General features: G+C 51.1%; 1 protein-coding gene across 3 annotated transcripts in view; it reads right to left on the reverse strand.

Moving 5' to 3' along the window:
* The window catches only part of CCDC149 (coiled-coil domain containing 149), a 103,772-nt gene extending 77,328 nt beyond the window's left edge, over positions 1 to 26,444 (reverse strand). For 2 of the 3 annotated variants that reach the window (XM_055326679.1, XM_055326677.1), the window contains exon 1: positions 26,322 to 26,444. In XM_055326679.1, coding sequence (XP_055182654.1) covers positions 26,322 to 26,369 — 48 coding nt within the window. In that variant the 5' untranslated portion in view covers positions 26,370 to 26,444. Of the gene's footprint in view, positions 1 to 25,685; positions 25,707 to 26,321 lie in introns of those variants that run through there. The other variant, XM_055326680.1, reaches the window with a different exon arrangement.
* Between the last annotated feature and the right edge of the window lie 479 nt (positions 26,445 to 26,923).

Below are 26,923 nucleotides of genomic sequence, written 5' to 3' on the forward strand. Positions count from 1 at the left end.
CACAAGGGCTTTGCTTCTTCATTCCATATGCTACACAATAAGAATAATGCACAGTACGTAGTTGGGGCTCAATACGTACATACAATGAATGAGAAAATGCCATCCATTATCTTACCTCGACACCCTGTGACACACGTGGTGTTGTCCCCTTTTTTACAGACTCTCAAACTCACGCCTAGTAGAGACCTCAGGAATCCTCTAAGCCAGGCCCCTACCTGCACAGATGAGGAAGCTGGGACTGAGCATGGCCCACTGGCTTACCCAGGGCTGACTAGCAGGGCCCAGAACCAAAACCCGAGCCGAGGGTTCCTCTCAGCCCAGTGCATCTCTCTCCACACACCAAATCAAGGTGCACATTCCCGGCGAGACATAAATGCCTATAAACTTAGGACAGTGCCTGGTACTTTTTTATGGTGGTAAAAATTATTAATATCATAAAAGAGATAATAATAGATGATAATATGCAGCCTGGTCATCATTCACTAATCGTTACTAACCATAGTATGCTCAGTGCTGTAAAGAGATACAAACGAAGCTCCCAGAAACTCAGGGAAAGACAGTTTAAAGCAATGGCCGAACACGACACCTGAAACTAATGATGATCTATATGTCGGCTCATTGAATTTAAATTAAAAAACAATAATAAGTTAATGGTTGACATATCAGATCAAACTGCAGGATCTGATCAGCCTCTTTATCTCCAGCCAGAAGGAACTGGGATTCCTACGTTTGGATCTTGGCTTGACCACTCGCTTGGTCTGTGATCAGTTACTTAGCTGCTCTGTGCCTCAGTTTCTCCACTTGTTGAATGGGTATAATGATAGTGCCTTCATAGGGCTAATATGAGAATTAAAACGACTAATACGTGTAAAACATTTAAAATAGTGAGTGCTGCATGTGTGTTGCTCTTCTACTAGTTTTAATCACAAGGAGAGGATCACAGCTCAAAGAGTGGGAGGAAGATGTGAACATTATTTAAAATGGATCCCCGAGGACAGGTGGGGGGTGCATTGTGTTTGGGAATAGATGGCGTTGTGACAGGTAATGGTGATGGGAAAACACTATTCCCAGCAGGGACACAGCCACGGTGAAGCACAAAGGTGAGACACGGGAAGATGTGCTGTCGGGACAGAGAACGACATGCCGGGCTCTCTTGGGGGGGTGGGGGCACGAAACCTGCATCGGATAGAGCTGGAAGGAGCGACAGGTGGGCGGTGAGGTCAGAAGGGGCCTGGAAGTGGTGCTGGGAGCTCAGGTTCTATTCTCCCGGCAAGCAGGAGCCCTGAGGGGCTCTGAACGGGGGTGGGGGGGGTGACATCAAGAATCCTTTGAGGAAGACAATTTTGTCCTGGCATCACGGGGCATAAGTTATCTTTGTCTACACAGCTTGGGTAAAAATGGGTTGCCAAGCTCACGGGGCAGGCCGTGGGGACCAGGGCCGGCTTTGCAGACACACCTGGGCATCTCGCAGTTTGACCTGGTCAAGCCTGCAAAGAACACACGGCCTTGGCTGATCCCTAATACGGATCCTGTTATCGCCCTGGGTAACGCGAGTCTGTGAGGTGGGCTGCTACCCAGGCAACCGGAGGCAGTCCCACCTCCGCCCTGGCAGCTGGTGTCAGAATCCTGCCAGCGGCCGAGTGGGTCCCATGGCGGCCCAACCGCTTGTCAAAGGCCTGAGCCCAGCAGGACAAACCACAGGAAAACGCCCCACTTTCGGGTCCCATGGGTGGGGTCCAGGGGTAGGCACCCGGTTCTCGTGCTCCCATGTCTGCCCCCCGGTCTAGGTGTACTTCCGCCTGGGCAAGGGTGGTACAGGGCCCACGGGATACGTGCTCTCCTCCCTACCCAAGAGAAAGGAGAGTTTGGGGTTGTTTCCGGTAAAGAGGAAGGAGGAAACAAAGTCATATTTTTCCCCCCAATGTCTGCTATGTGCCAGGCGCTGCGAGGAGTTAATAATAACGAGAAGTAGACCTCTACTTAACTACGACAGTAAGCGGAGCGGCCACTACTCAGCGAACACTGCTGTGCTCCGAGTTGTCCGAAATGCCCGACTGGAAGCATCACATTCAACCCACACAGCCGCCCGCGAAGTAAGTCGTACGATTAGCCCCACGTTGGAGGCGAGGACGCTGAAGCTCAACGGGGTCAGGTCCCCTCCCCTGCGGAGTGGTGAGGAGCAGAGCCAGACCTTCACTTCTCGGCCGGGGTCCTCTGGCTGTAAGCCACGGTCACGATCCTGTGACGGAGGACGTGTGGGAAGGCCACTGGCACCCACAGAGCGGGCCGGAGGACAGAGGACTCACAAACAAGGCGGCGGCTGGGCCACTGTGGAGCCAGGAGGCAGGACGAGGAGCAGGAAAGACCAGGCCAGAGGCCCGCGATCTGGGTGGGCCCAACTCCGTCACGATTCAGCCTCTTTACGGCTCTGCCCAAGGGCCCCCAGCCGGCCTATGGCAGAGCCTGTGCCAGCCCCCCGCGGCCCGGGCAGCACGGGCACCCAGGCTGCAGTCCTGGGCTCCCCCCGCCGATTACATCCAGGGGAACACCCTCCAAAGTGGGGTGTGGCTGGAAGGGAGAAAACAATGAATGTTCCCCACACTCACCGGGTAGATCCATCGTGCTGAGCTCACTCCTCAACTCTGCTAAGATCCCCCCTTCTGGGGGCTTACGGATACGGGTGGAAGAGGAAACAGCGGGCATTTAATAAGAATTCCTTTTATTTTAATTAACCTCAGAGACTCTATTCATCATACCCAGAGACACATATGCAGAGGTGAGGCTTACAGGCTGCGGCGAGGTCTACAACTACCGATGGGAGGAAGGGGGAAAAGAAACAAACCCCCCAGAAGAAACAACTAGACCGGGTAATCGGTGACACGTGAACGGAATAAACTTGGTAAAATATGCCCACTTTTCGGCAGGTATACTAGGTACCATGAAATACTTTTATTATCCTCTCAAAGATAGATTTCTTTCGAGCTGCATTTCAATTATAAAGGCACAACTCACAAGCCATCCGTCGACGTTAATTCATGCCCGCACGCAAACACCATGAAGGCAGCCTTGTGCTTATCACCTTAAGAAGCCAGGCCCGCAGTTTTCACCACCGAGCGCCTTTTATCTACCCGTTTACTGTTATCTGCAATAAAGCACATCATAATTCGCTACAAGGAAGATCATAACAATTAAGTGTCTATCTGACAGACTACATTGCTAGTTAGATGGCTTTACAACCAGATAAGCGCTGAGAGACATGAAGGTGCGGGATGTCGGGGAGGGGACCTCTCCCCCGCCTCCAACGGTGACTCGTGCTCCTTGGCGACTCTCGCTGATGGGACCAGGCGAGTTTCCTCACAAGCTGCTGCAGGAACCTACCTGCTAAGCCCCAGAGGCTTCGCGGCGTGATGATAAATACGTGCGGCTGAAGGGTTCACGTTCAGGAATAATTGAGTAACTTCTCAATTGCAGATTTGTTCTTTTCTCAGGGGCATTTCTTCCCCTGCTCCCCTCTTACTCTGCCACGGTCCTCTTCCTACCCTGTCTTCCAGCCTCCATCCAGGCATGCAGCTTCAGGTAAACAGTAGTCAACAACAGACACAACTTCAATTTCAGGGGCGCCTGGGTGGCTCAGCTGGTTAAACATTTGCCTTGGGCTCAGGTCTTGATCTCAGGGTCCCGGGATCGAGCCCCCATCAGGCTTCCTGCTCAGTGGGGAGTCTGCTTGTCTCCCTCTGCCTTTGACCCTCCCCCTGCTCACACTCTCTCTGTCTCTTAATAAATAAATAATCTTTAAAAAATAAGTAGCGGGCAGCCCCGGTGGCTCAGCAGTTGAGCACCTGCCTTCAGCCCAGGGCCTGATCCTGGAGACCCGGGATCAAGTCCCATGTCGGGCTCCCTGCATGGAGCTTGCTTCTCCCTCTGCCTGTGTCTCTAACTCTCTCTCTCTTTCTCTCTCTCATTAATAAATAAATGTTTTAAAAAATAAAAACTTTAAAAAAATAAAAAATAAGTAGCTTAAGCCTCAGACAAACCACTCCCCCCATTCCCGGAACCCCCACTTTGCCCTGCCCAGTGATGTCTGGCAGGGACCATCAATGACAGTCTCATCTCCCTACCTGTCTAGTCCACGTACCAGTCCCTTTGAAAACCATAAACCAGGTTCCTGCCACTCACTCGTCTTTAAAAATATCTCCGTTAAGGAGATTGACAATCAAGAGCTCTTCGCTGTCTGACTGCAATCCACCTGACTCTCCCTGGCTCCTGAGAGCCACGTGACATGCTGGGTACACCTTCACTAGGGCATCACAGCCACCCACCCACCTGTCAGCCTCCCCACAGACTGACGCCTCCCTGCAGCCAGGGTCCAACTCGTTCACCTTTGCATCCCCAGGGCCAAGCTCCTCACCAAGAGTGAGTGCCCAATAAATATTTGAGAAATAAGTGAATTTTGGTTCCCACTAAGCTGAAATATATAAATGTACATAACATAGAAATACATATATGTATATATGTTTATTTACATATTTGTAATACCTCTTCTAGTAAGCTAATCAGTTCTAACTTACTGTTAAGCCTAAATCTCTAAATTCCATTGTAGCATCCTTTACAAACAGAAGTCTGTTTGCAAGAACTTGCCATGTATGGGGAGGGCACGAGACAGCTCCTACAGAGTCAGCAAACTGGCCTTTGCATTTTCACCTCATTTTTATTGCTTAGGACGAGCACTTCCCCACATCCCAAGGGCACAGACTTCCTTTACCACCTTCATTCTCTGTGTCAGCGGCTTGGAGACACACGGAACTGTGCCGGGTCAAGTGGGGGCCCGTATGGAGTAAGATGCTAAGTGAGGCCAGGCCCACACGGACGGTCCCGTCGCTGAGGTCCTGCAAGCCGCAGGCAACCCAGCCGCGCTGCACTGACTCCCCAATGCCTGGGGGAGTGGCCTTTGCTGGCCACGACTGTACCCCACTTTCCAACTGTATGGCTCCTGAGCATGTCCACAGTCCTGTTCTAAATCTGTGTTCGCCTCTGTAATTTTTAGATAACATTTCAGCAATTTCGGGTTGGTGACTTAATGATTCTCATGCCATTCTCTGAGAGGGCTTTTTTTTTTTTTTTTTTTTTATGATCTTTCTCGGAGTCACCACGGCAGTTTCCCTACTTCAGGATTACTTTCGACAGGCAAACTTTGATTATTTGAGGGCCCCAGGGGATGTGCTGAAATTTAAGTTAAGTGAGATTTCAGGTAATTGGAAGAGTTTATAATGTGAACTCGAGTAGCTGGGAGGTATGTGAGACTCACTGACAGTCTTGGTTAACCGAAGTGAGGAATGGCGAAGGCTTGCCTGGATATCTATTTCAATCCTTCGCTCCTATTATTTCTCCCTTCCTCCCTGTCCCCGTCTCCTCGGTCTCTACTGTCTGGGCGTGCCCCCTTTTCTTCGCAGGCCTACAAAGATGGGGAGGAAATGCAAGGAGAAAAGACTGGCTTTCCTTCTAGTTGGCCATACATGGGCCAGGAAAGCCCTCTTCATTTGCTGAAGATAGCATATATTTTTTAAAATCATTGCTCGCCTAGAGGGAGCTTGCACCCTCCCCACTGCTGGGCTGATGGGAACTTGCCTCTGGCCAAGGTGCTGACGGCAGGCTATGCAATTCTGGTTCGTTTCAGAGATCCAGCGTTCATGCAATGACATATTATAACACACAACAGTCACATGTGGAAAGTGATGACAGATTCGCTCGTCACTTCGTTATAGGATAATAATTCAATTCGGTCGCAGAAAGCTTTTCTTGTGGGCCAAGTAGCAATAAAAGGCCAGCAAAGCATGGACAACATTTTGGTCAAACTATCTTTAAAAGCTATAAAATTGCTATGGCTCATCTTCCCCTGGTCTCAAAAAGAAATTGTAAAAAAAAAAAAAAACCAAAACCCTAAAACCCCTACCACTGATGAGCCACGGCAGCCACTGTACATCCAACCGTTCCTAACTTCTCAGATCTGCCCCCCCAAACACTGTGAGGCAGAGGGGACCTCTAGCAGTGCCTCTGCTTTATAGACGAGGCTCAAGGGATGGCATTTGCAGGACTACAGCTGATTCCAGGACTGTCCTTTAACTAAGGGACTTTGGGAGGCATGGAGGCAAAGGGCCCATTGATAGACACAACATGGCACCTGGGATTTAGAGTGAAATGACATGGCTCTCACAGCCATCACCTATGACTGGCCATGAGAAGCCACTCACCCTCTTCTGTTCATCCTTTCCCTTTTCATAAATGCTGTGTGAATGACCATCATCTTAGGGGTCGTCTCTGTGCCCAAAGGGGATTCGGTGTTTTGCATATATAAATCATTTATCCGGGATCCCTGGGTGGCGCAGCGGTTTGGCGCCTGCCTTTGGCCCAGGGCGCGATCCTGGAGACCCAGGATCGAGTCCCACGTCGGGCTCCCGGTGCGTGGAGCCTGCTTCTCCCTCTGCCTGTGTCTCTGCCTCTCTCTCTCTCTCTCACTGTGTGCCTATCGTAAATAAATAAAAATTCAAAAAAAAATATTAAAAAAAAATAAATCATTAATCCTTATCACAAACCTAAAATGTAGACATTATCCCTTTCCACAGATGAAGAAGCTGAAGCTCTAGATTTTTTTTTTAAGTCACGCAACTTGTAAGTGGCAATGATGGGATTTATTTTTTTTAAGATTTTTAAATTTATTTATTCGTGAGAGACACAGAGAAAGAGAGGCAGAGAGACAGGCAGAAGAATCCTACAGATTCTGTAAGACAATTCATGAGTGGAATATAAGAAATAGTGCAAGGGACGATAAGGGAAGGAGAGGAAACTGAATGGAAAAAATCAGAGGGGGAGACAAACCATGAGAGATTCTGAAATCTGGGAAACAAACTGAGGGTTGCTGGAGGGGAGGAAGGTGGGGGGATGGGGTAACTGGGTGAGGGGCATTAGGAGGGCACGTGATGTGATAAGCACTGGGTGTTATACTAAATGTTGGCAAATTGAATTCAAATTATAAAAATAAAAAGTTTTTTGAACAGATACTTCAAAAAAATTTTTTTAATTAAAAGGCACTGAGGGGGGCACTTGACGGGATGAGCACTGGGTGTTATTCTGTATGTTGGCAAATTGAACACAATTAAAAATTAATTTATTATTTAAAAAAAAGCACTCGAGGGGTGTCTGGGTGGCCTCCAATTCCTATTTCAGCTCAGGTCATGATCTCAAGGTTGGGAGATTGAGGCCCGCGTTAGGCTCCACGCTGGGTGTGGAGCCTGCTTCAGATTCTCTCCCTTTCCTTCTGCCTCAGTCCCTCCCCAAACCACTTCTCACATGATCCCTTTTTCTAAAAATAAATAAAATATATTTTTTAAAAAATGTAAAAAGCACTCGATAAATCTAAAGGCACCAATCTTATTAATAATCACAATAACCCAAAGAACTGCACCTGTCCTTTTCAAAAAGAGAAAACCATCTTTATTCCTAACTTTGTCAGCAGAACTTGCCTTTCTGAAAAATGTCATCTCCCTGCTGGGATGAATGTTCCATAAGAGGGTCAGAGTGCTCCAGATGAAGATGTGACTCAAGATGGAGCATTTGTCGGAACATTCCCTGGCTCCCATCTCTGGGATCCTTGAGTCAGGTGCAGATACTCCAAAGCAAGGAGGTGTTCCATCCCCGTCTGCCCCCAAAAGGCAGTCATCTGCAGACTGGAGATCTTGAAATCAGACATGCAAATCCATCACCATTTTAATTCTCCAAGTAAACAGGGCTCTTACCACCATCTGCCTCTAAGATGCCAACCAATCGTGATCATCATAGCTCCCCCAGGGATTCTCTCTGCACGACAACCACAGAGTCATCATTAAAGGGCCCCCATTTCTGCCTACAGGATGAAGGTGTCCCCAGATGAAGCTTGTGGCTGGGAGCTGGATTTGCCCTCTCTCTACCTTAGCTCAGTCTCTGAGCACCGCTAATTTGCTCCTGCACTTGTTATCAGATTCTTCCCACCACCTCCAGCCAGCACTGATTAGTGAGAAATTTCCTTCAACAAGAACTGCCAGTTCAGAACTCAGCCCCACAGCGGCAAGTTAGGTAGAGATTCAGTCCAGAACATAGGTTAGATGTGCAATCCTGGTGACTCAAATCACAGGAGTTTTCAGGGGACAGACTAAACTGTAAAGATTTCTTAAGGCGAGGGCTCTGCCCAGGTCTCTGGCTGGTAATGGTGCAAATGGATCAATTTTGCTAGCACAGGGCTCCTGTGGGTGACCTGAATTTATCATGGCATTCAGGGAGGATGACAAATCCTCACTGGCTCCACATCACCAATGAGCCACCAGCCAATACTGGCATAATTTTAGTGTTTCCCTTGTTTCCATTTGTCCACCACCATCATGGTTCATCAGAAGAGCATTAAAATGTCAGTAAAACGGGTCGTTCCAGTTTATTCCTCAGCAAGTAGAGACATAAGACCTGACACTTAAAAAGAATTCCTTTGGGGAAGACATGCTTGGGCATTTCTCTTTCAGTAAGGAAATTCAATGATAATCGGGATCACTACAGACAACAGTGTCAAAGGGACTGACTAAATACATGGCCAAGCTGACCATTCTGAAAAGAGGTGAAATTTCCGAGGCAGAGACATCTAAAAGGATATGGATGACAGTGGACATCCTGAGTAAGACCCAGAGCTTGGGGGAGGTGCAGGGTGCGGGGGTCAGATTTTCCTGGATTCCATCTCTCTGCCCTGCCAGTTCTAGCTGAATGACCTCCAGCAAGTTAATCCATCTCTTGCTGAGCCAAAGACACCTTATTTATAAAATGGGGACGATGATAGTACCTAGTTCATAGGGTTTGTGAGGTTAAAGGACATAATGGAACAAGGTATTTAGTCCAGTAACTGGCATGTAGCTGGCATTTACTGAGATGTTATCTTTATCATCATCATCACCATCGTCATCATCATTATCAACATCATCACCCTCCAGCATCATGTTCATGGCTATCATTAGGACTGTTGCTGGCCATACTGTGTGGGAGGGCACAGAGACCGAAGTAGTTAGATCAAGTCTTTGGGAAAGACCTACCAAGCCTGAGGGGTCTAGTTCACAGACATGACCATGGAGGCATCAGACAAAACATTGATGGCAGACCTTCCTCCACCACTTATTGGATGCCAGGGACGGCTCTGGGCGCTTCACACGCATTAGCTCATTTGGTCCTCACAATGAGGTCCTATGAGGTGGGTATTACTATGATCCCCGACATCCACATAAAAATGTTGGCCAAGAAGATGGAAGCAGAAGTGTCCTGGGAGACTTCTGGGAAATTTCCTTAAAGGAAGGAGCACACTCTTCTTCATGTCTTCTTCCTCCTGCAAAATATTGATCCCAAAATGGAAAGCTCCACTCTTGGACTGGTGGATGAGAGAAACAAGCGATGCCTAGGTCCCTGACAAACTAAGCCAACATATCAGCCCTAAACTGTCTTCCTCTAAATTCACTGTACTCGAGGGAGAAATACAGAGAACTCTATCTTATCTAAACCACCGCTGTTTCTGGTATTAATCCTAAATTATATGCCAACATGCCTAAACAACTGATATTGAGGAAATTTGGTACCTTTTAATGTAAGATATGTAACTGGATTCATAACAGAGCCCTGTGTCACCACTGGCAGGTGTCATTGGATATCCACGACACAAAAGCACACAAGTGCTATTCTGAGGTTTCAATAGAATTTAAGTGAGGGAATACTTCCCTTTCGGCTTGATAATTCAAAATACATGCCTCCTGAACATGAGCACGACACCATGGCAGGTCCGTTCGGTCGCTCACTCACTCATTCATCTGGTGAGGCGGTGGCGGTGGCGGGGGCAGGGTGGTGGTGGGGGACACAGACTTTGGAGTCAGAAGAGCCTGGGGGTTCAGATCCCAGCTCTTGCATTACCAGCATATTCTCTTGTCTTTACTTATCAACTCTTAGCCACACTGGTCACAGCGACTGAAATGGTGGTAACTCCAGTTGGCTCTCAAGGCTGTCGTGAGGAATTAATGAAACGCGTACAGAAAGTGTCGGCACATTAAACAGTGCCCAACAGCTGTTTCCTTTTTCCTTCCACAACGTGCCTGAACCAAACCTTATCTGCCCGGCACATGACAAGGGCTTAATAAATGGAAACAATAACTTTACCGCTGTTACTAATACTGATGATACTGGGAGAGTCATAGCTGTCACGGCAGTGCCACAATCATAGTAATAGTGGTAGTAAAATCCTCGAAAGCTCAGTACCGAGAGAGGGTGAGAAAGCAAGGAAGGTCCCCAGATGTACGTGGTTAATGCCTGCATGATCAAAACTGAACTGTTCAGCGCTGGGTAGGAGACCGGTTCTGGGGGAAGCACAGAGTTCTTTCCATGAATCCTTGTGAATGTTCCTAGTAATTGAAACAGCTGTTTTCCTTGCTCACCAAGCAATCCTATAATCTTAAAAGAACCTCTCTCTAAATCCAGGTGTTTAAATTGCCCAATGAATTCCTCTCCTCTTTTATTTTTATTTATTTATTTTTAAAGATTTTCTTATTTTAGAGAGAGAGAGAGAGAGAGAGAGACAGCGTGTATGCACACACGAGCAGGGGGAGCCAGAGGGAAAGGGACAAGCAGATTCCCTGCTGAGCAGGGGGCCCGACATGGGGCTCCATCCGAGGACCCCAGGATCATGACCTGAGCTGAAGGCAGACGCTTAACCAACTGAGCCACCCAGGTGTCCTCCTCTCCTTTTCTAAAAATGAATTTTTAAGATGAAGTTGAAGAATGGGATGAACAGACACCCTAGAATTTGCTCTCCTGTACAGATGTTTATACACCACATGGTAGGATGCGAGATGCCCCTGCCAATGCACGGGGGGTGGGGAGGTGATTGGGCCATTCAGCATAACTCACATGTATCCAAAGAACCTAACTGAGCCAGGGAAGGCATAAACCAGCCATTGCAAAATACCACAGGAAAATCTTAAAGTCACTGCCCCCCCCCCCCAGCAGCCTCTTCTGGAGCTTGAGAAAACCCTGATGTCAGATACCTGGGCATTCTGATAGTGGGAAAGAATGCAATAAGACAGCAAATGTATGGTTTGTCAATACCGTGGAATCACATGCTGCCATAGAGACTGATGTGGGTGACGCTGATGAGTTAGTGACATGGAAACTAGTCACTACTTATTGCCGAATAGGAAAAAGGACAAGTTATTAAAACAGCATCCAGTGAGGATTCAAAATAATGGTTATGGGGGTGGGGCGGGGGTTGAGTTGACTGGGAAGGGTATTCGGTGTCTTCTGGGGAGCTGGGACTGTTCTAGATCTTGACCTGGGTGGTGATCACACAGGTGTGTGCACATGCAAAAAGGCATTGAACGTTCACCGTGTGCACTTACTCTACATGTGTTAGCCTCAATGCAAATGGGAAAAAAAATAAAGCGGTGTATGATATAAACTCATTTTTAGAAATAAAGGCACGGAGGGCACCTGGGTGGCTCAGTCAGTTAAGCATTTGACTCTTGGTTTTGGCTCAGGTCATGATCTCAGGGTCCTGAGATGGAGCCCATGTTGAGCTCCATGCTCAGTGTGGAGTCCGCTTGAGATTCTCTCTCTCCTTTTCCCTCTGAACCTGCCCCCCTAACCTGCTCACACACTCTTTCTCTCTCTAAAATAAATAAATAAAATCAGAAAGAAAGACAGACAGGCAGGCATGGAAAGATCTCTGAGAGATTATCCAGTATATTATTAACAGCAGTCAGCTCTGGGTACTGGAATTAACTTTTCTTTTAAACATACCCATATTTTCTAAATTTGGGGAGCGTGTCAATCTGCTCAGATATTTAAAGTTAAATCCATCCTGACCCAAACTTTGAGCATCTCTAGGTAACACCTTCAGCCCCTCACTCTTCTCCTGCACCTGCCCTTTCTTCTTCACTCACAGATTCAGGCTGGCAAGGGCTGGACCCCCACTGCTGCCCGAGGAACTCCGTGTGATGGGCTCAAGGAGGCAGGGCTTGGGGGGACGGCTCCTCGGCACTGTTAGACTCGCACACTTGTGCAGAGCCTCCGTTCAGACAGGCGGGGGCCACCTGGTGCACCTGCCTTCAGCCTACACGCGGAGGTGGCGTCCTGACCGTCCTTCAGTTACGCTCACATCTGCAGGTGTCCCTGACACCGCTTCTGCTCAACTTCCAGCCTCTACCGAAGCCTGGCCAGGGATCTGGGATCAGAGCCCAGAGGGCTCTAGCTCAGCTCCAGTTCTTGGGCTTTGATCTTGGCGTGAGAGTGCGGAGGGTACGAACCCGAGCCTTCTAGGGGGAAAACACCTGACCTGAAGCTAAGAGGCCTGGCTTCACACGCTCGCTTCTTGCTGAGTGACCACCAGAAGGACTCTGAATTCCCATTTCTTTATTTATAAAAGGACACCCCCCGCCCTGCTCCTTCTAGCTGAAAAGGTGGTTTCGAGGATAAAGGAATGGAGAGGAAGGTGACAACATCCTGATGGCTTCTGCACCCCAATTTTTAGCCAAGTGCCCGAGGCTGCGTTTAAGCCTCTTAAGCATCAGCAGAAGACATGCAATGTGAGGCACTGTTTTTATTAATTATTTCTTACGACAAGAAGATGACCACAGGGACCAAAGAGATTGCACAGCTGCTTTGCATGGAAGTCGGCCGTGGGGGCAGACAGCCTTGCAGCAGGCCTCTCTCCTCTCCGGGCAGAGGCAGAGACGGGTGACGCTCCGACGCACCTTAATACAGGTCAGAGCCTGTGACAGAAAGTAGCTCTTCTAACCCAAGGATTTCCCACCCGCAGCTTCTGCCCAACTCTTCTCAAGCAGTATATCTGGTACTATAAAATTTCAGTTTGGGAGAAAAGGAGGGGAGAGAAGGGGCGGCTGGGAGGGAGAGTGGGAGGGAGGTAATGACTTCTGGGAAATTCATAAATCCCTCGGAGCATATTAAAAGGAGATTTGACTTACTGCCTTTAAAAGATCACAATCTGTATTTTGAAAGTCAGAGGGTCTGCGAGATCAGATGGCTAAGAGGGGACTTCGGGGGAAGAGACAAATGAGGATGTTGTTGTGACCAACAGAAAACGGATGTCCTTGTTTTAATTCAGTTGGGGTTTTCTACTCGAGTAGTAGCGGAGCGCCCTACAGGTTAGTCCTCTCTCTAGGACTTGCCGACCCCGAGCAGGCCTCTATGCTGGGTGCCACTGCAGATTCGGAAATGCATGCACCCATTCCTTCTCCGGGTTACCCCCGGCTGGTGGCAGGGTGTGTGCATGAACAATCCCAACCTAGGGCGGCCGGGGAGACGCTCGTCGCAGGGGGCACCCGGGTGGGATGGGATCACAGAAGGCCAAGGCCTTCCGGGTGGAGGTTAAAGTGACTATGACTGAACCTGAGAGGGGTGTGAGAAGAAGCAACGGAACCAGTGTTCCTGCCAGGGGGCCCAGCCTGAGCAAACAGCAGGTGTGTGGAAACACAAGCCTCGTCGGGCAGAGACCCAGAGTGATTCTGTGCGACAGGAGCACAGGCCGTGCAAAGTGGAGAAGTACAAAGCTGGGACGTTTGCTTTGGATGAAGGTAAGCGAGGCGGTGACAATGGAGTCTGGTCCCAAGGGAGAGCCAGGAAAGGTGAGAGTGTGGCAAGGCAGCAGGGACACAGGAGGCAGGGAGGCTGATGAGGACGCGCCTCCTCCGGGGACGAGGCCACCACGCATTCCTTGTAAGTGAGCACTGTGACCCGAGCCCTCAAGCCAGCTCCCCAACAGGCTTACTCCAAACCAATTGAGGAGGGTAGAGGGGTCAGCAGGCGCTCCAAAGGCCAGACAGGGGTGCGAGCAGCCCCAGACCAGACTCGAGGACCAGCAGGAAGGACGTGAGGCCAGAGGAGGCCTCGAGGGGAGGGCGAGAGGCCGAGGACGCGGAAGGCACCCAGGGGTGGACCCGGTGACCTGCAAGCGGGCTGGAAGGTCTGGCAGTGCGGAGCCCATCAGGAAAGACGGAAAGCTTAGGGACTGACCCGGCGGCACTGCCCAGACTGGAGCAGATTAGGAAGCAAACTGGAACTGGCTCAACAAAGGGGGGTCCAGCCTTGGCACCTCCCACGCTGCCTTGGTCACGGGGCTGCAGACGGCAGCGCAGGCAGGCACGTCGGCCCGCACCCGCTCAGTGTGGATTCTCAGCGGCCTCCTGTTGACAACGGCAGCTGACACGTCACCTCCCTCTGCATGGGCGTCTCCGAAGCCCTGGGAAGGGTTTTCCTGAAGCCCGGGCTGGGACTGGACTGCCACCTCGGCTCTGGGGGCGCTGGGGACCTTCAAACACACTCTCACATACTTCACCTGCTTTACCCTCATCCTAGGTGAGAGACACAGATAAGGTCATCCTCATTGTATAAAGTCCAGAGAAACTGAGGTCTTGGAGGAGTCATGAGGTTTGCCCACCGGTGAGTAGCTCCGTTCTGGTGGAGCTCGGTGACCTGGTGCCCCGCTGCGGCCTGAGCCAGGCAGCTGGGGCCACGGGGACACTCACTGTCAGCTTCCTCGGGGCTGTGATCCGTGCAGGGGAGAGCCTGGGAGTGGGGCCCAGCAGTAGCCGAGCAGGGCTGGCTTCATAGAGACCCTCAGAAATGCCAACGCGAACCATTTCCTCCCTCCTCGCCTTGACTTCGTTCCCTCTCTTCCTCTTTTCCTTCCCTCCTCAAGTACCTGCTGAGTCTCACGTGCTGGCACCTGTACCACATGTTGTTGGCCGCCTGCCTCCCGGAGGGTCCCCATCCTCAGGCACCACCAGTCCCTTGCTCGTCATGCTGCCCATGGCCCCCCACACCACCTTCCCAACTCAAAGACACTATACACTTCCCACATAAATATGCGCCAGGCCCAGGGCAGGGACGAAACTCAAGTGGAGGATGTGATGCTTGAGCTGCGCCTCAAAGCATGTGGCGGAGGTCACCTCGGAGGCGAGCAAGGGTCTAGGGATGCCTTGGGGCATGGAACGGTCTGGTATCCATCAAGAGGTCTGTGGAGAGTGGGGGGTGGTGGGAGAAGGGGGCTTACTGGCGATGATGGGGAGTTGGCCCCTGGAGGCCAACTGAGGCCTGGTTTTCACTCTGCAGGTCCTGGAAGGCCATCAGAGGGCTTGAGGCAGAGGAGCGGTAAATCATTTCAGGGCTTAGAATGACCACGCCAGCTGGACAGCTGGGCGGGGAAGGAAGATCTTACAGGATGGGGCAGATATTCTGGGGAGAGAGGACAAGAACCCGGGCCACGGTGGCACGGGGGGGGGGGCAGTGGTGACATGGAGCCCGTACTGAAGACTTGTGCGGGAGCAGAAAATATGGGCCTTACTTAATATCTAGACTGGGCTCAGCTGGGAAGAAGCAAAGACTCTGTAGTGACGTAATTAACTGAAATGGGATGGAAGAGGGGCAGAGAGAGAGGAAGGGTGGAAGACAGAGGGAGGAAGGCCTCAGGTTGGGGCACACGGAGTGTGAGGAGCCCGGAGACACGTCCGGCGGCCACATGGGGGGTGCTGAAGCCCAGCGTGCAGGGAAAGACTGGAGTGTCAGGGGCTGCACAGCCAGGACCACAAGGGCCGAGGCCTGAGTGCACACTACTGCGTATGGCCAAGAGGACGCTGGTGTGGATGGCCTCGGCAAGGGCATTTGCCAGAGCAAAGAAGGGGTGGCGGGCAGACGCAGGAGCGCTGAGAGTGTTGAAAGCAAGGGGACAGAGGCAGAGGTACAGGTGGCTCCTGTGTCCTGCTCAATCCTCATCCCTACCCCATACCCATCCCTACCGCATACACACCTTCCCAACGCACCCAGGTAATTTCTCCTCTGCTCAAAGGGTGCAGTCATGCCATGCGTCACGTCCAGAGTAAATGCCACACTCAGGACCCTAGCACTCTCTATAGCTAACAGGACATGCAGGTCTGCCTAATGACCACCACCTCAAGCCCCACGACGCACTGCCGACCAGAGACCAGACTCTGGTAATTCCCAAACAAGCCTTGCATCTCGCCACCTCTGCACCTTTGCTATTTCTGTTCCTTCTGCCTAGAACACCCTTCCGTTATACTTCTACTTGCTCAAATCTGCCAACCCTCCTGGCCCAAGGACCTTCCTCAATCCCCTAATCTAAATTAACTTCCCCTTGACCAACAGCGCACTTATCACGATGTATGTCACGGGGGAGTGGCCCTAGCCCCGTTCCCTATCACCCCTGGACTGTAAACCCCTCAAGAGCACCTGCCACTGCACACAGTTCTTGATCTGTGTCTGGGATGTTGAATGCTGACTTTCTCGCCTGCTAGCCTCTGTCTCATTGAAATTTCCTGGCTGTCCTTTACTCCTCCATCGTGCCAGCCTGAGCCAACCTAATGCAGTAAAGGGTCCACCCTAATGTCACTACACCTACCTGTGTGTCAGCCATTTAATGAAGCTATAGGTGGGCAGACATGTGGATGAGTTACTTTCCATAAGTGAGGATGTGAAATCAAAGCAGAGGCCCTGCATACGGGCCAGAACCAGGTTGGTTCTTGGGTAGTATTCAGGATCCTCACTCAGTTCCTGCTCTCTTGACTCATGGCATGAAACTCATCCCTATCTGCTACCCAACACAGGTGGTCACGGCCCCTTCTCTTAGGAGCTCACTACCTTGTGTAGGAGTTAAGATCCCCATACAGAGAAGGGCATTTCCTTCCTCTGGGAACATTTTCATGCTGGATGAGTGGCTTAGAACCCGAGCTACATAAGGCAACAGGTTGAAGGGTTCACTTCAGGCCTGGGTGGTCACAGATGATCTTACGAGGGAGGTCGGCTTCTATTTTACCTGGAAGGAGAAGTTAAGGCTGTGGTCTGGGAAGAAGTAGAAGGCCCATGCTGGTGAAATGAGGAGGTGAGAATGAGGTGGAAGCTAGAAAGCATGACCAGATCAGTTTGTCTGGAGCTGCCATTTTCTGAGGAGATCGATGAGATATAAAGCTAAAAAGGTCAAGGCTAGTTTGGGGGGAACCTTTGAATACCAGGTAATGGGGAGCCACAGAAACCTTCTGAGTACGAAGACCTCGTGAAAAGTGCTTTTCTTTTTAAGGTGGCATAAGAGGTTAGTTGTATAGAAGGCAGGCTGGCTTGAAGACGATCTGATATCCCGCACGAAAACGTTTGTTACATAAAACAGCATCAGACAAAGGAAACAGAGGAGACTATTCAACAAACTTACATGGAAAATGAAAATGGGAAGACTTCAAAATAAAAAAACCAAAGGTTTCTATTCCTTAGGAACCAGGTATCCCCTCCCACTGGCGCCATGTTACGCGATGGGCCAGAGAGAGACGCAGACTCTCCACGGAGCAAAGTCCTCTGCCATGAGGCACCCAGAGTCCCCATGTGGTTTGATTAGTGGAAAAACCAGGTGATGATGAGGGAGAAATGTCATTCACTCTGGTCATTTTCATTCAGGGACTATAGCAAAGCCCTCTTCGAATCTTCAGCCAATGTATTTTATTCAATGTGAAAGCCACTAAATTAATTTTTAACATAATAAGAGTAGAAATTGTCAGTTTTAGAAGCACATATGCGAATTTCCCTGCACAGGAGAGAACATGAGTCCTATTAGTTAAAAATAGCAGTTGTGCTCACTTTCCCCCACATGCTAATTTTAATAAACTTACTCTGAAATTAGCTTGCCACTAGGAAGATAGCTGCTCATCCAAAATGCTCCCAGTAAGCACGAAGCTTGCCTTGCAAGAGTTCAAGTACTCCCAGGAAACTCTGAACAATGCAGATTTCTAAATGGAACTCATCTCTTCTTTCCAGACTCGGCCACCCCCAACCCTCTATCACACCCAGAGCCACCATTCTCCGGCCACCCATCAAAGGTCATCTCGGATGCATTCTATTTCATCTTCCCAATACAGCTGGTTATGAAGTCCTGTTGGGGGTCTTTTAAAAAAATTTTTCCCCTAGCCATCCTTTTCCCTCTATTCCTACTGACGCTATGTCTCTTTATCACTTCATTTATTCAAACATCCAAATTCATATATTGTACAACTAATACCTATGAAGGGCAAAGTACAGGGCAAAGAGCTAAGGCCACAAATTAATAACACACATGGTCTCTATTCTCAAGGAGTTCAAGATCTTTTGGGGTCAGTGGAGAGATAGACAAGTTACGGGTTGGTTAGAAAACCATATGACTAGTATGGCTTATCATATGCAAAAGGAATGATCGGGAATGTTGGTGGTGACAGAAAAGACTGGGTTACTGGTCTCTCATCTTGTCTTTTCCTGATTCCTGGCAAAGTCATCAATTTGTCTGTACATCCCCACTGCCTGGCATTGTGCCTCATAGACGTTAGAGGCTCAGCGATCCCTGAGTTCAATGGAAACAAATCTCTTACAAATATTTTCATCAACTTGTACTCCAGCAAAAACAAACAAACAAAACAAAACAAAACAAAAAGCATTCAGTGCGTCTCTATTACCAGCTACATTAGAGCACAGCCTCTGCCTTGCTTTCGAAGTCATTCACCATCTGGTCCACCCTGGCCATTCCAGCCTTAATGTCTGCTCCACCTCAACCCACTAGTTCCAGCCTTCACCAGAAGCATTTCCTCAAAAGTCCACCACGAGCCCAGCGCTCATGCCTGCTTCCTGTCATGATCACCCATGCCCTCTCCAACCAATGGGGATGGACCCAGTTCAAGGTCCTCCAAGAAGCCTTTTCCCACTTCTCAAGCCCTACCAACTGTCTATACGTGTGCTCACTATTGTGCAAAATAACATCCTTAATACAAATAACACCTTGAAATATTAACTGATGTCCTACCTGCCCACCTTGCCTCCATTTCCTATAACCCCTAGCCCGTTTCTCATTACATATCCTTCTCCCTTTTTAGAGAACCCGGACATTCTGCCTTCGTGTCCCGAGGAAGGGAGCACCCAGCAAAACACAGGTAACAAAGTGATTGACTGGCTTTTCAGTGTTGAAAGCCTGGTCCTTAAGACACTGGGGCAGAGAAAAGTCTCCCCAGTAGCTCCGCCCTCTCCCAAGGGCCCCACCACCACCACCCAAAGACTAGAAAGATCTCCAAAGTTTAGGGAAGGGCAAAATCAGAGTGCAAGGAAGGAGAGCCTGGTAATCAGCGAGTCTCTACAAATGAACACGGAGCTCTGACTAATCAGCCCGGGTGGGGAGCACAGAGTGAGAACCAGGGGACTGGGGTGGGGAGCACGGCTAGGCTTGATGGAAACCTAATGAGGTGGGGACCTGGACAGCTAAAGAGTAAAGATCTCTAGAGTGATGGTGATCTTCACTACCCATCTCTCCTCTTTAAAAAAAAAATTACATTTATTGAGACTTAATTCACACAGAGGAAGATTCATCTTTTTGGGTGTACAGCTCTATGAATGTATGCACCCTCATACGGTCATGTAGTCATCACCCCAAGGGAGGCCTAGAATAAGTCCCTCACTCCAAAAAGTTCCCGCATGTTCCTCTGCACTCTGTGCTCAGCCTGCGCCCAGGCTCTGGCAACCACTGATCTGTTTCCTGCCTTTTGAGTTATGCCTCCCCAGAAATTTCATATAAATGGAATCTTACAGTAGGTACGCTTGGCTTGAGCCTCTAGTTTCTTTCACTTGCCAATTTTTTTTTTTTTAGTATAGTTGGCACATGGTGTTACATTAGCTTCAGGTATACCAAATGTCTTGAAGATTCATTCATGTTTTTGCATGGATCAGTGATCTGTTCCGTCTTACTGCTGAGCAGGAGTCCACGACACGCACGTATGGCAATTTATCCGCTCATCGGTGAAGGGACAATGGGACTGATTCCATTCTCAGCAAATAACGGCTGTAAATATTCACATACAGGTTTTGGTGTGGACATCTGTCTTCGTTGCTCCGGGGTAAACTCCTAGGGGGAGCACTGCTGGGTTGTTCGGTTAAGTGTATGCTTGACTCGATGAGAAATTGCAGAACTGTTTGCAAAAGCGGCCGCACCATTTCCTACTCCTCCAGGAACACACGGGGCTTCCAGGCGCTCTGCATCCTTGTCAGCACTTGGTTTATCCATTTTTTGTTTGTTTTTCCATCCTAATTGGTGTGTCGGGGCATCTTATTATGGTTTTAACTTAACATTTCTCTAATGACTGATGGTGTTGAGTATCTGTTCATGTGCTCATTTTCCATCCAAATCTCTTGAATATAGCGTCTATTGAACTCTTTTCCATTTTAAAAATTAGCTTGCTTGTTTTCTTGAGTCCTGAGAGTTCTTTCTATATTCTAGATATGAGATATGTGTTCTGCACAGATTTTCTCCCAGCCTGTGGCTTATCTTTTCATTTTCTTAATGGAAGTTTTCAAAGGGCCGAAGTGTTAAATTTTGACAAGATCCATTTATCCTTTTTTCCTATTATGGTTTCTATTTTTCGGGTCCTATGTACCCTTCTTACTTTTGAATCTCCCAAACCATGAAAAATCACCTCAGGGGGGTGGCAAGAAGAACCGTCCCAAATTTAAGCTGGACACATACTGCTAAAGATTATATTCCCTGGCCCTCGTGCTGTGAGGTGTGGCCATGTAACCACGCTCAGACCAAGGGGATGTGAGCAGAAGTCATCCCTCATTAAAGAAAAGCCCCCTCGCCCTGGACTCCCGGTGCCTCTTTCTCTCCACTCTCATGGGCTGGGCAGCAAGCAGCGTCCCCCCATGCAGTTGAGGTCCACCCCCAAGACACACTGTAGTAAGAAGGTGCCCCCAAAAATCTGGGTTCTTAAATGACTGTGGAGCAGGGCTGCCCTCCCAGGCTGGACCACCCCATTGTAAATGGACAAGACCCTTATACCTGCCCTATTTAAGTGATGTATTTTGAGGGTAGGTATCTTCGTTACAGCGGCTTACGCTTCACTGTAACAAATCCATCCTTCTTTCTGAGGAAGTAGAAAACAATTCCAAGGGCCCTGGATCCAGCCTGGTGTCTCCACAGACAACTGCACGATAGTTTCCACAGGTTCCGCTCAGCTCAGGAGTGATCTGGGGGGCAGCAGACTAGGAATCACTTGCCCCGGCCACAGTCAAGAGAGTGACGCCCCCTATGCTCAGAGCAGTGAGGAAGCGACAGGCCAACTTGTTCTTCGTTCATCCAAACAGCCTGGGCGTGCAGAGCCACTGCTGAGAGGGGGACGAAGAGGGATGCAACAGTGACCTATGACCAGACACTAGCCTAGAAGGAGGAGGCTGGGGCTCGGTGCAGCGGATGCGTGCCCTCCACCCCATCACCCCTGCCAACGGCGGAGTACGGCTCAAACCCCCCCCACCTAGGACTTAAATACAGGCTCAGGGAAGGAGAGCGGCAGGACTCCAATCCACGTGACACTTCCCCCACCCGGACAACGGGAATCTGGAATCAAAAATTCAGGTGTTGTAGCAAAACACACAAGTTTTCACTTCGTGACTACCGAAGTCTCTGTCCTGAGGTTCAGCTCACTGGACTAAGGCCCACTAGGCACAACCTGTCAGGCTGAGGCCTAAGCACTAACCAGCATCACCTCATTTGGCCCTCACAGCACCTATGAGGTGGGGACGATATGACTCTATTTGAAGATGGGAAAAATGAGGCTCAGAGAAGCTGCCCAGAGCAGTGATTCTTTCAAGTCCATTCCACTCCGGGCAAACAGCCCCCACTGCTCTGACCCGCTCTCAGGCCACGTGGCCTCCTGGGCAAGGCCTAAGACACCCAGATCACCACGCTCCCGAGCAATTTGTTTTCCACAGCAGGCAAGTGATCTAAATGGGTTCACAGGAAGCGACTCCTGGGGTTTTATGGAGTGTACTACACAAGAGCTTCCGTCTTTCCCTCTGAACTGTGTATGGGAGGCTGAGACCGAAGACAAGCAGCAAGGAGACCCAAGGACAGAGAGTCTCCATTTCAGTGGCGAATCCAGCTGTGCCCCCAAACCAGCTGTCTTGGAATTAGTCGGGCCGGCTGTATTGGTTTGCTAGAGCTGCTGTAACAAATGGCCACAAACTGAGTAGCTTGAAACAACAGAAATGAACTCTGACACCCCCGGGGGTTAGAAGTCCAAAACTAAGGTGTCAGTAAGGCCGTGATCCCCAACGAGGTTCTAGAGGCGGACTGTTCTTGCCTCTTGCCTCTGGTAGTTGCCAGTGGTCTCTGGCACTCCCGTCAGCTGCAAGCCCCTCTCTCTGCCTGTCATCACATGCCCTTCTTTCTTCTACAACTTCACACTGTCCTCCCTCTGTGCATCCCTACGTCCAAATTTTCCTCTCCTGACGAGAACACTAGTCACTGGATTAGGAGTGCACTCTAATGACCTCACCTTGACTATGTCTTCAGTGATTATTTCCAAATAAGGTTTACATTCGCAGCTATGGGAGGGGTTAGGATCTGAACCTAGGTTTTTGGGGAGCACAGTTCAACCCACAACACCAGCCAATAAATTTCCCGAGCTGAATCACTTTGGGTTGGGTTTTTGATCACTTGCACCCAGAAAGAGGTAGCCAGGATTCACCCCCAGATCTCAGTGGACAACTGAGACCCAAAACTGTGCCACTAACTGCAGGGTCGACTATATGCCTTTCAACCCCTTACAAATGTCAGCACCTCCACTCTGGGCAGAGGCCCAGGGTTATACAACACGCTCAAGGAATATGAGACTGACTGTTATCTAATTAATTAACCAAAATACAAATAGTGAAAAAGGTGAAATTGAACCAGGCATGGTTTATCACGGGGCAGTAGGCTGAGAGCTGGCTAGCATTTTTTATTTGAGAAATAAGAAAGTTACGGATTGTCTGCATGGCTACATTTCAAGATTTCTCCCTGATTTTGAAAGATCACCTCAGGTGGTGCTAGGGACAACATTTCCCCCTCCTCAGATATTTAATTTCCAAAAAAGAGCACGAGTCACGCTTCTTTCACACGCATGGCCGTGTGTACTTCAGGGCCCGAGAGTAGGCTGTAATTTCAGCTTGTTATACTAAAAAGTATGAAAATAAAACTGATCTCTGTAGGATCATTTTAAATGAAAACTATTTCCCAGAGGCAAGCTGAGGAAGCAAAGTGATTGAAGGAGAGCACAGGGCTCTGGAATGGTGATGGGCAGGAAGGGTGATGGAGTGCGCAACCAGGGTGGGAGGCCGGACGTCTGGTGACAGCTCCCCCAGTTCCTTCAGCTGGGTTCCCACGCCACTTTGGAACACCACCAGCCACTGGCCACTCTCCTCCTTGAATCCTACTTGGCTGAGTATCAGATATCTTCTCCACGCCAGACTCAGTCCACACCCAGCCAGCTAAACTTGAGCGGGCAGGGGAGTCCCCTGGGTGGCTGTTTCTGAGAAAAGCAGATTTGAGGCTACACTCCTGGGCACGTTCATGCCGCTGGTGTATCAGTTTCCTGTGGCTGCCATAACCAGCCACCACAAACTGGGTGACTTAAAAGAGAAGTTTATTCTCCTGTGGAGACCAGATGTCCACAGTCAAGGTGTCAGCAGAACTGATTCCTTCTGGAGGCTCTGAGGGAGAATGTTCCGTGCCTCTTCCAGCTTCTGGTGGCAGCTGGCAAACAGCGACATTCCAGAATTTTCACTGTACAACCCTGATCTCTGCTTCCATCTTGATATGGCCTCCCTCTGGGAGTCTGTCTTCCCATGGCCTTCTCCCTTGTATCTGTGTCGGAAATCTACCTTAACTTTCTTTTATAAGAAAGATTAGATTTAGGGCTCACCTGAAATCCAGAATAATCTCATCTTAGGGTCTTTAACTTGATTATATCTGCAAAGGCCCTATCTCCAAATCAGGTCCCATTCACAGCTACTAGGGGTAGGGGGTAGCGCTTAGACAAATCCATGGTGAGGAGGGGGAAGCACACAATAGATTGGGGGAAGGACTTTGAAACTTGCTTTTTTTTTTTTTTTTCCCAAAAACGCAGAGTGACTCTTGGCACTCTTTGCTCCCCAGATGACTCTGATCTCTGAAGAACACTGATTTGGTCGCTGAGGATACAAAGATGAATGAGACATGATCCCCTCCCTTGGAGAACCTGCTGTCCAGTTGAAGGTACAGACAGATGAACCAATGATTAAAATACAGAGTACGACCTAATGATCCCGAGCTCTGGAGTCAGATGGACCAGAATTCTCCAGCTGTGAGGCTCGGGCAAGTTCCCTAGCCCGTCTGAGCCACAGTTTCCTTATCTGTAAAGTAAGAATTAATTCCTACTTTATAGCATTATGAGAATGAGGCTACGTAAAATGCTTAACATTGATGAGGGACTCAAGAAACAGACATTGGCTGTTACGAAAACAGGAAGCACAGCTCTTTGCTGTGTGCCTTCCACATCCTAAAGCCTATAATGATTGTCTGTGGAACGCAAGAAGGCATTACCCTGAAGAAATGCAGCTGGGACAGGCAAGGCAACTCCTGAAACACCCATTTCAGGATCTTGATTTACTCCATAAGCATTTCTGGAGCACCTGCTGTGTACAGAACTCCAAAGAGTGTGTAGGCACTTGGAATAAAACCAAGGAAAACACATGTCCTGGTGGGGCGACCACCGGGCTATACAGTGTGGTCAGTGCAAGGCGGAGGCAAGCCCACCACGGAGAGGCACATTCGACGGCAACGAAGCATTTCCTTCCTTTGGTTTTCCATCCTCTACATTCTGTTCTCCAGCATTCTATGTATTGTGTGACGCTCCCAAACTGTAGCATATGCTCCAGAAATTCTTGGAAGGTGGAAGAGCTTGTCTGTCTCCTCTACCAGTGAATCCCAAGCACCATGTACCTGGCTGCTAACAGACATTCGATAAACATTTGCTGCAGTGGTGAACATTCTGTGGCCATTTCAGAGCCCAACACTGGACTTTTATGAAGAACCACCTCCAGCCTCCTTGACTACGGGGTATGATTCCCAAAGGACCAAGAGAAAAGTTCTCTAGAGGATCTGTCCCTGGACATAAAGCCTGATAGTGGGAAGAGACCCGGGCAAAACAGCGTATCGGAGTCCTGTCTAGTTAGGAGCTTTCAACCAGCAGGCCAAGAGGAAACACACTCAACCAGGGAGAACTTATGGCCTCTTGTTCCTCTTTAGAAATATAATGCTTCGCACACAGTGGATGTGAAGTAGTTATCAGACCGACCTGGAGGCCCAGAAAATGATTAAAGGAGAAAGACAAGACAGGTTTCCCCCCAACAACGGAAGGCAGAGCGCCAACTGTTACACCCTGTATTGTGTGGCAGGAGTGAAGCCAAAGGAGCCCCCAGCTGGCCTTGGGGGGGGTGGCTCTCAGGAGGGAGAGGACCCAATGTTTGGGGGAGGGGGTTTGCTCAGCACTTCTCCGTAAGGTGGCCACGAGCGGCAGGTGAGGACCAGCAACCCACCTGGAGAAGGAGACCCCAGCCCTCCCTGTCACCTGGCCAAGAGGGACAGCCCCGCCCAGGCCACAAAACGCAGGCTGGGCTGACCCGGGAACAGCTTGGGAGGCGCCCAGCGGCCCCCTGGGGTTGGGACAAAAGAGTCTGGAGGGAGACGGCTGGTGTTTGCTGCTTCCAGGGACCGAGAGGCTTGTGCACCTGCTTTTCACGGCTCTGGCGCCGGCGCTCACCTTCGGCGGGGTGGGCCCGCGGCGCACGCGAGCAGGCCGAGCCCGGCCACCGACGCCCCCGAACCCCCACCCAGCGCCACCGCAGGGAGGGCCACGGCGGGCAGCGGGGGCCACGGGGAGCAGGGAGGGCCACGGCGGGGAGGGAGGGCCCAGAGAGGGCCACGGCGGGCAGGGAGGGCCACGGCGGGGAGGGAGGGCCCAGGGAGGGCCACGGCGGGGAGGGCCACGGGGAGCAGGGAGGGCCACGGCGGAGGGAGGGCCCACGGCGGGCAGGGCCCAGAGGACCCCGGGCCGCATCCCGCCGCCGCCTCCACCTTCCGGCCTCCCGGCGCCCGTCCAATCGCCGGGCTCCAGAACAGCGGTGACCGGGGCAGCAGGTGGGGCTTGGCGCCTCCTCCCGGATCCCCGCGCTCCGCTCTCCAATCCCGGGGCCCAACGCCGCCGGGGGGGGGGGGGGGGGGGGCAGGTGGGGGGAGGGGGGCCCCTCCCCCGGCGCTGCCCCAGGGACGCGGCGCGGGAAGCGCGGGAGGACCCGAGCACCGGCGCACCTGGCGGGAGGCGGGGGGGGGGGCGCGGGGTCGGGGTGCGGGTCGGGGTGCGGGTCGGGGTGCGGGTCGGGGTGCGCCTCGGCCTCACCTCGCTCACCAGCCCCTGCCAGTCGCTCTCGGTCCGGTCGCCGTTCATGGCCTCCTCCTGCGGGCGCGGGCGGGCTCCGGGGACGCCGCCCTCCTCTTCCTCCTCCGCCTCCTCCGCCGCCGCCTCCTGCTCCGCCGCCGCCCGAGCCCCGCGCGGCCCCCACAGGCCGGGCCCCTCCGAGCCGCGCCGCCGCCTGCGGCCTCCGCGCTCCCCTCGGCGTCCGCCTCCGCGGGAGGGGGAGGAGCCGCGCCCCGGCCCAGCCTCAGGCCGCAGGCCCGGCCCCACGGCCCCGGCCCGGCCCGACCCCGACGCCCCCGCCCCCGCCCCGGACCCCGACTCCCCACCCCCGCCCGACCCGACCGCCCGCCCCGGCCCCCGCCTCCCCCACCCCGGACCCCGACTCCCCCACGGCCCGGCCCGGCCCGACCCCGACTCCCCCACTCCCCCGCCCCGACCCCGACCGCCCCGCCCCGGCCCCCGCCTCCCCCACCCCGGACCCCGACTCCCCCACGCCCCCGCCCCGACCCCGACCCCGACCGCCCCGCCCCGGCCCCCGCCTCCCCCACCCCGGACCCCGACTCCCCCGACACTCCCGACCCCCG

This window comes from Nyctereutes procyonoides, unplaced genomic scaffold, assembly GCF_905146905.1.
Source record: "Nyctereutes procyonoides isolate TBG_1078 unplaced genomic scaffold, NYPRO_anot_genome, whole genome shotgun sequence".
In the NCBI taxonomy this organism is placed as follows: Eukaryota; Metazoa; Chordata; class Mammalia; order Carnivora; family Canidae; genus Nyctereutes; species Nyctereutes procyonoides.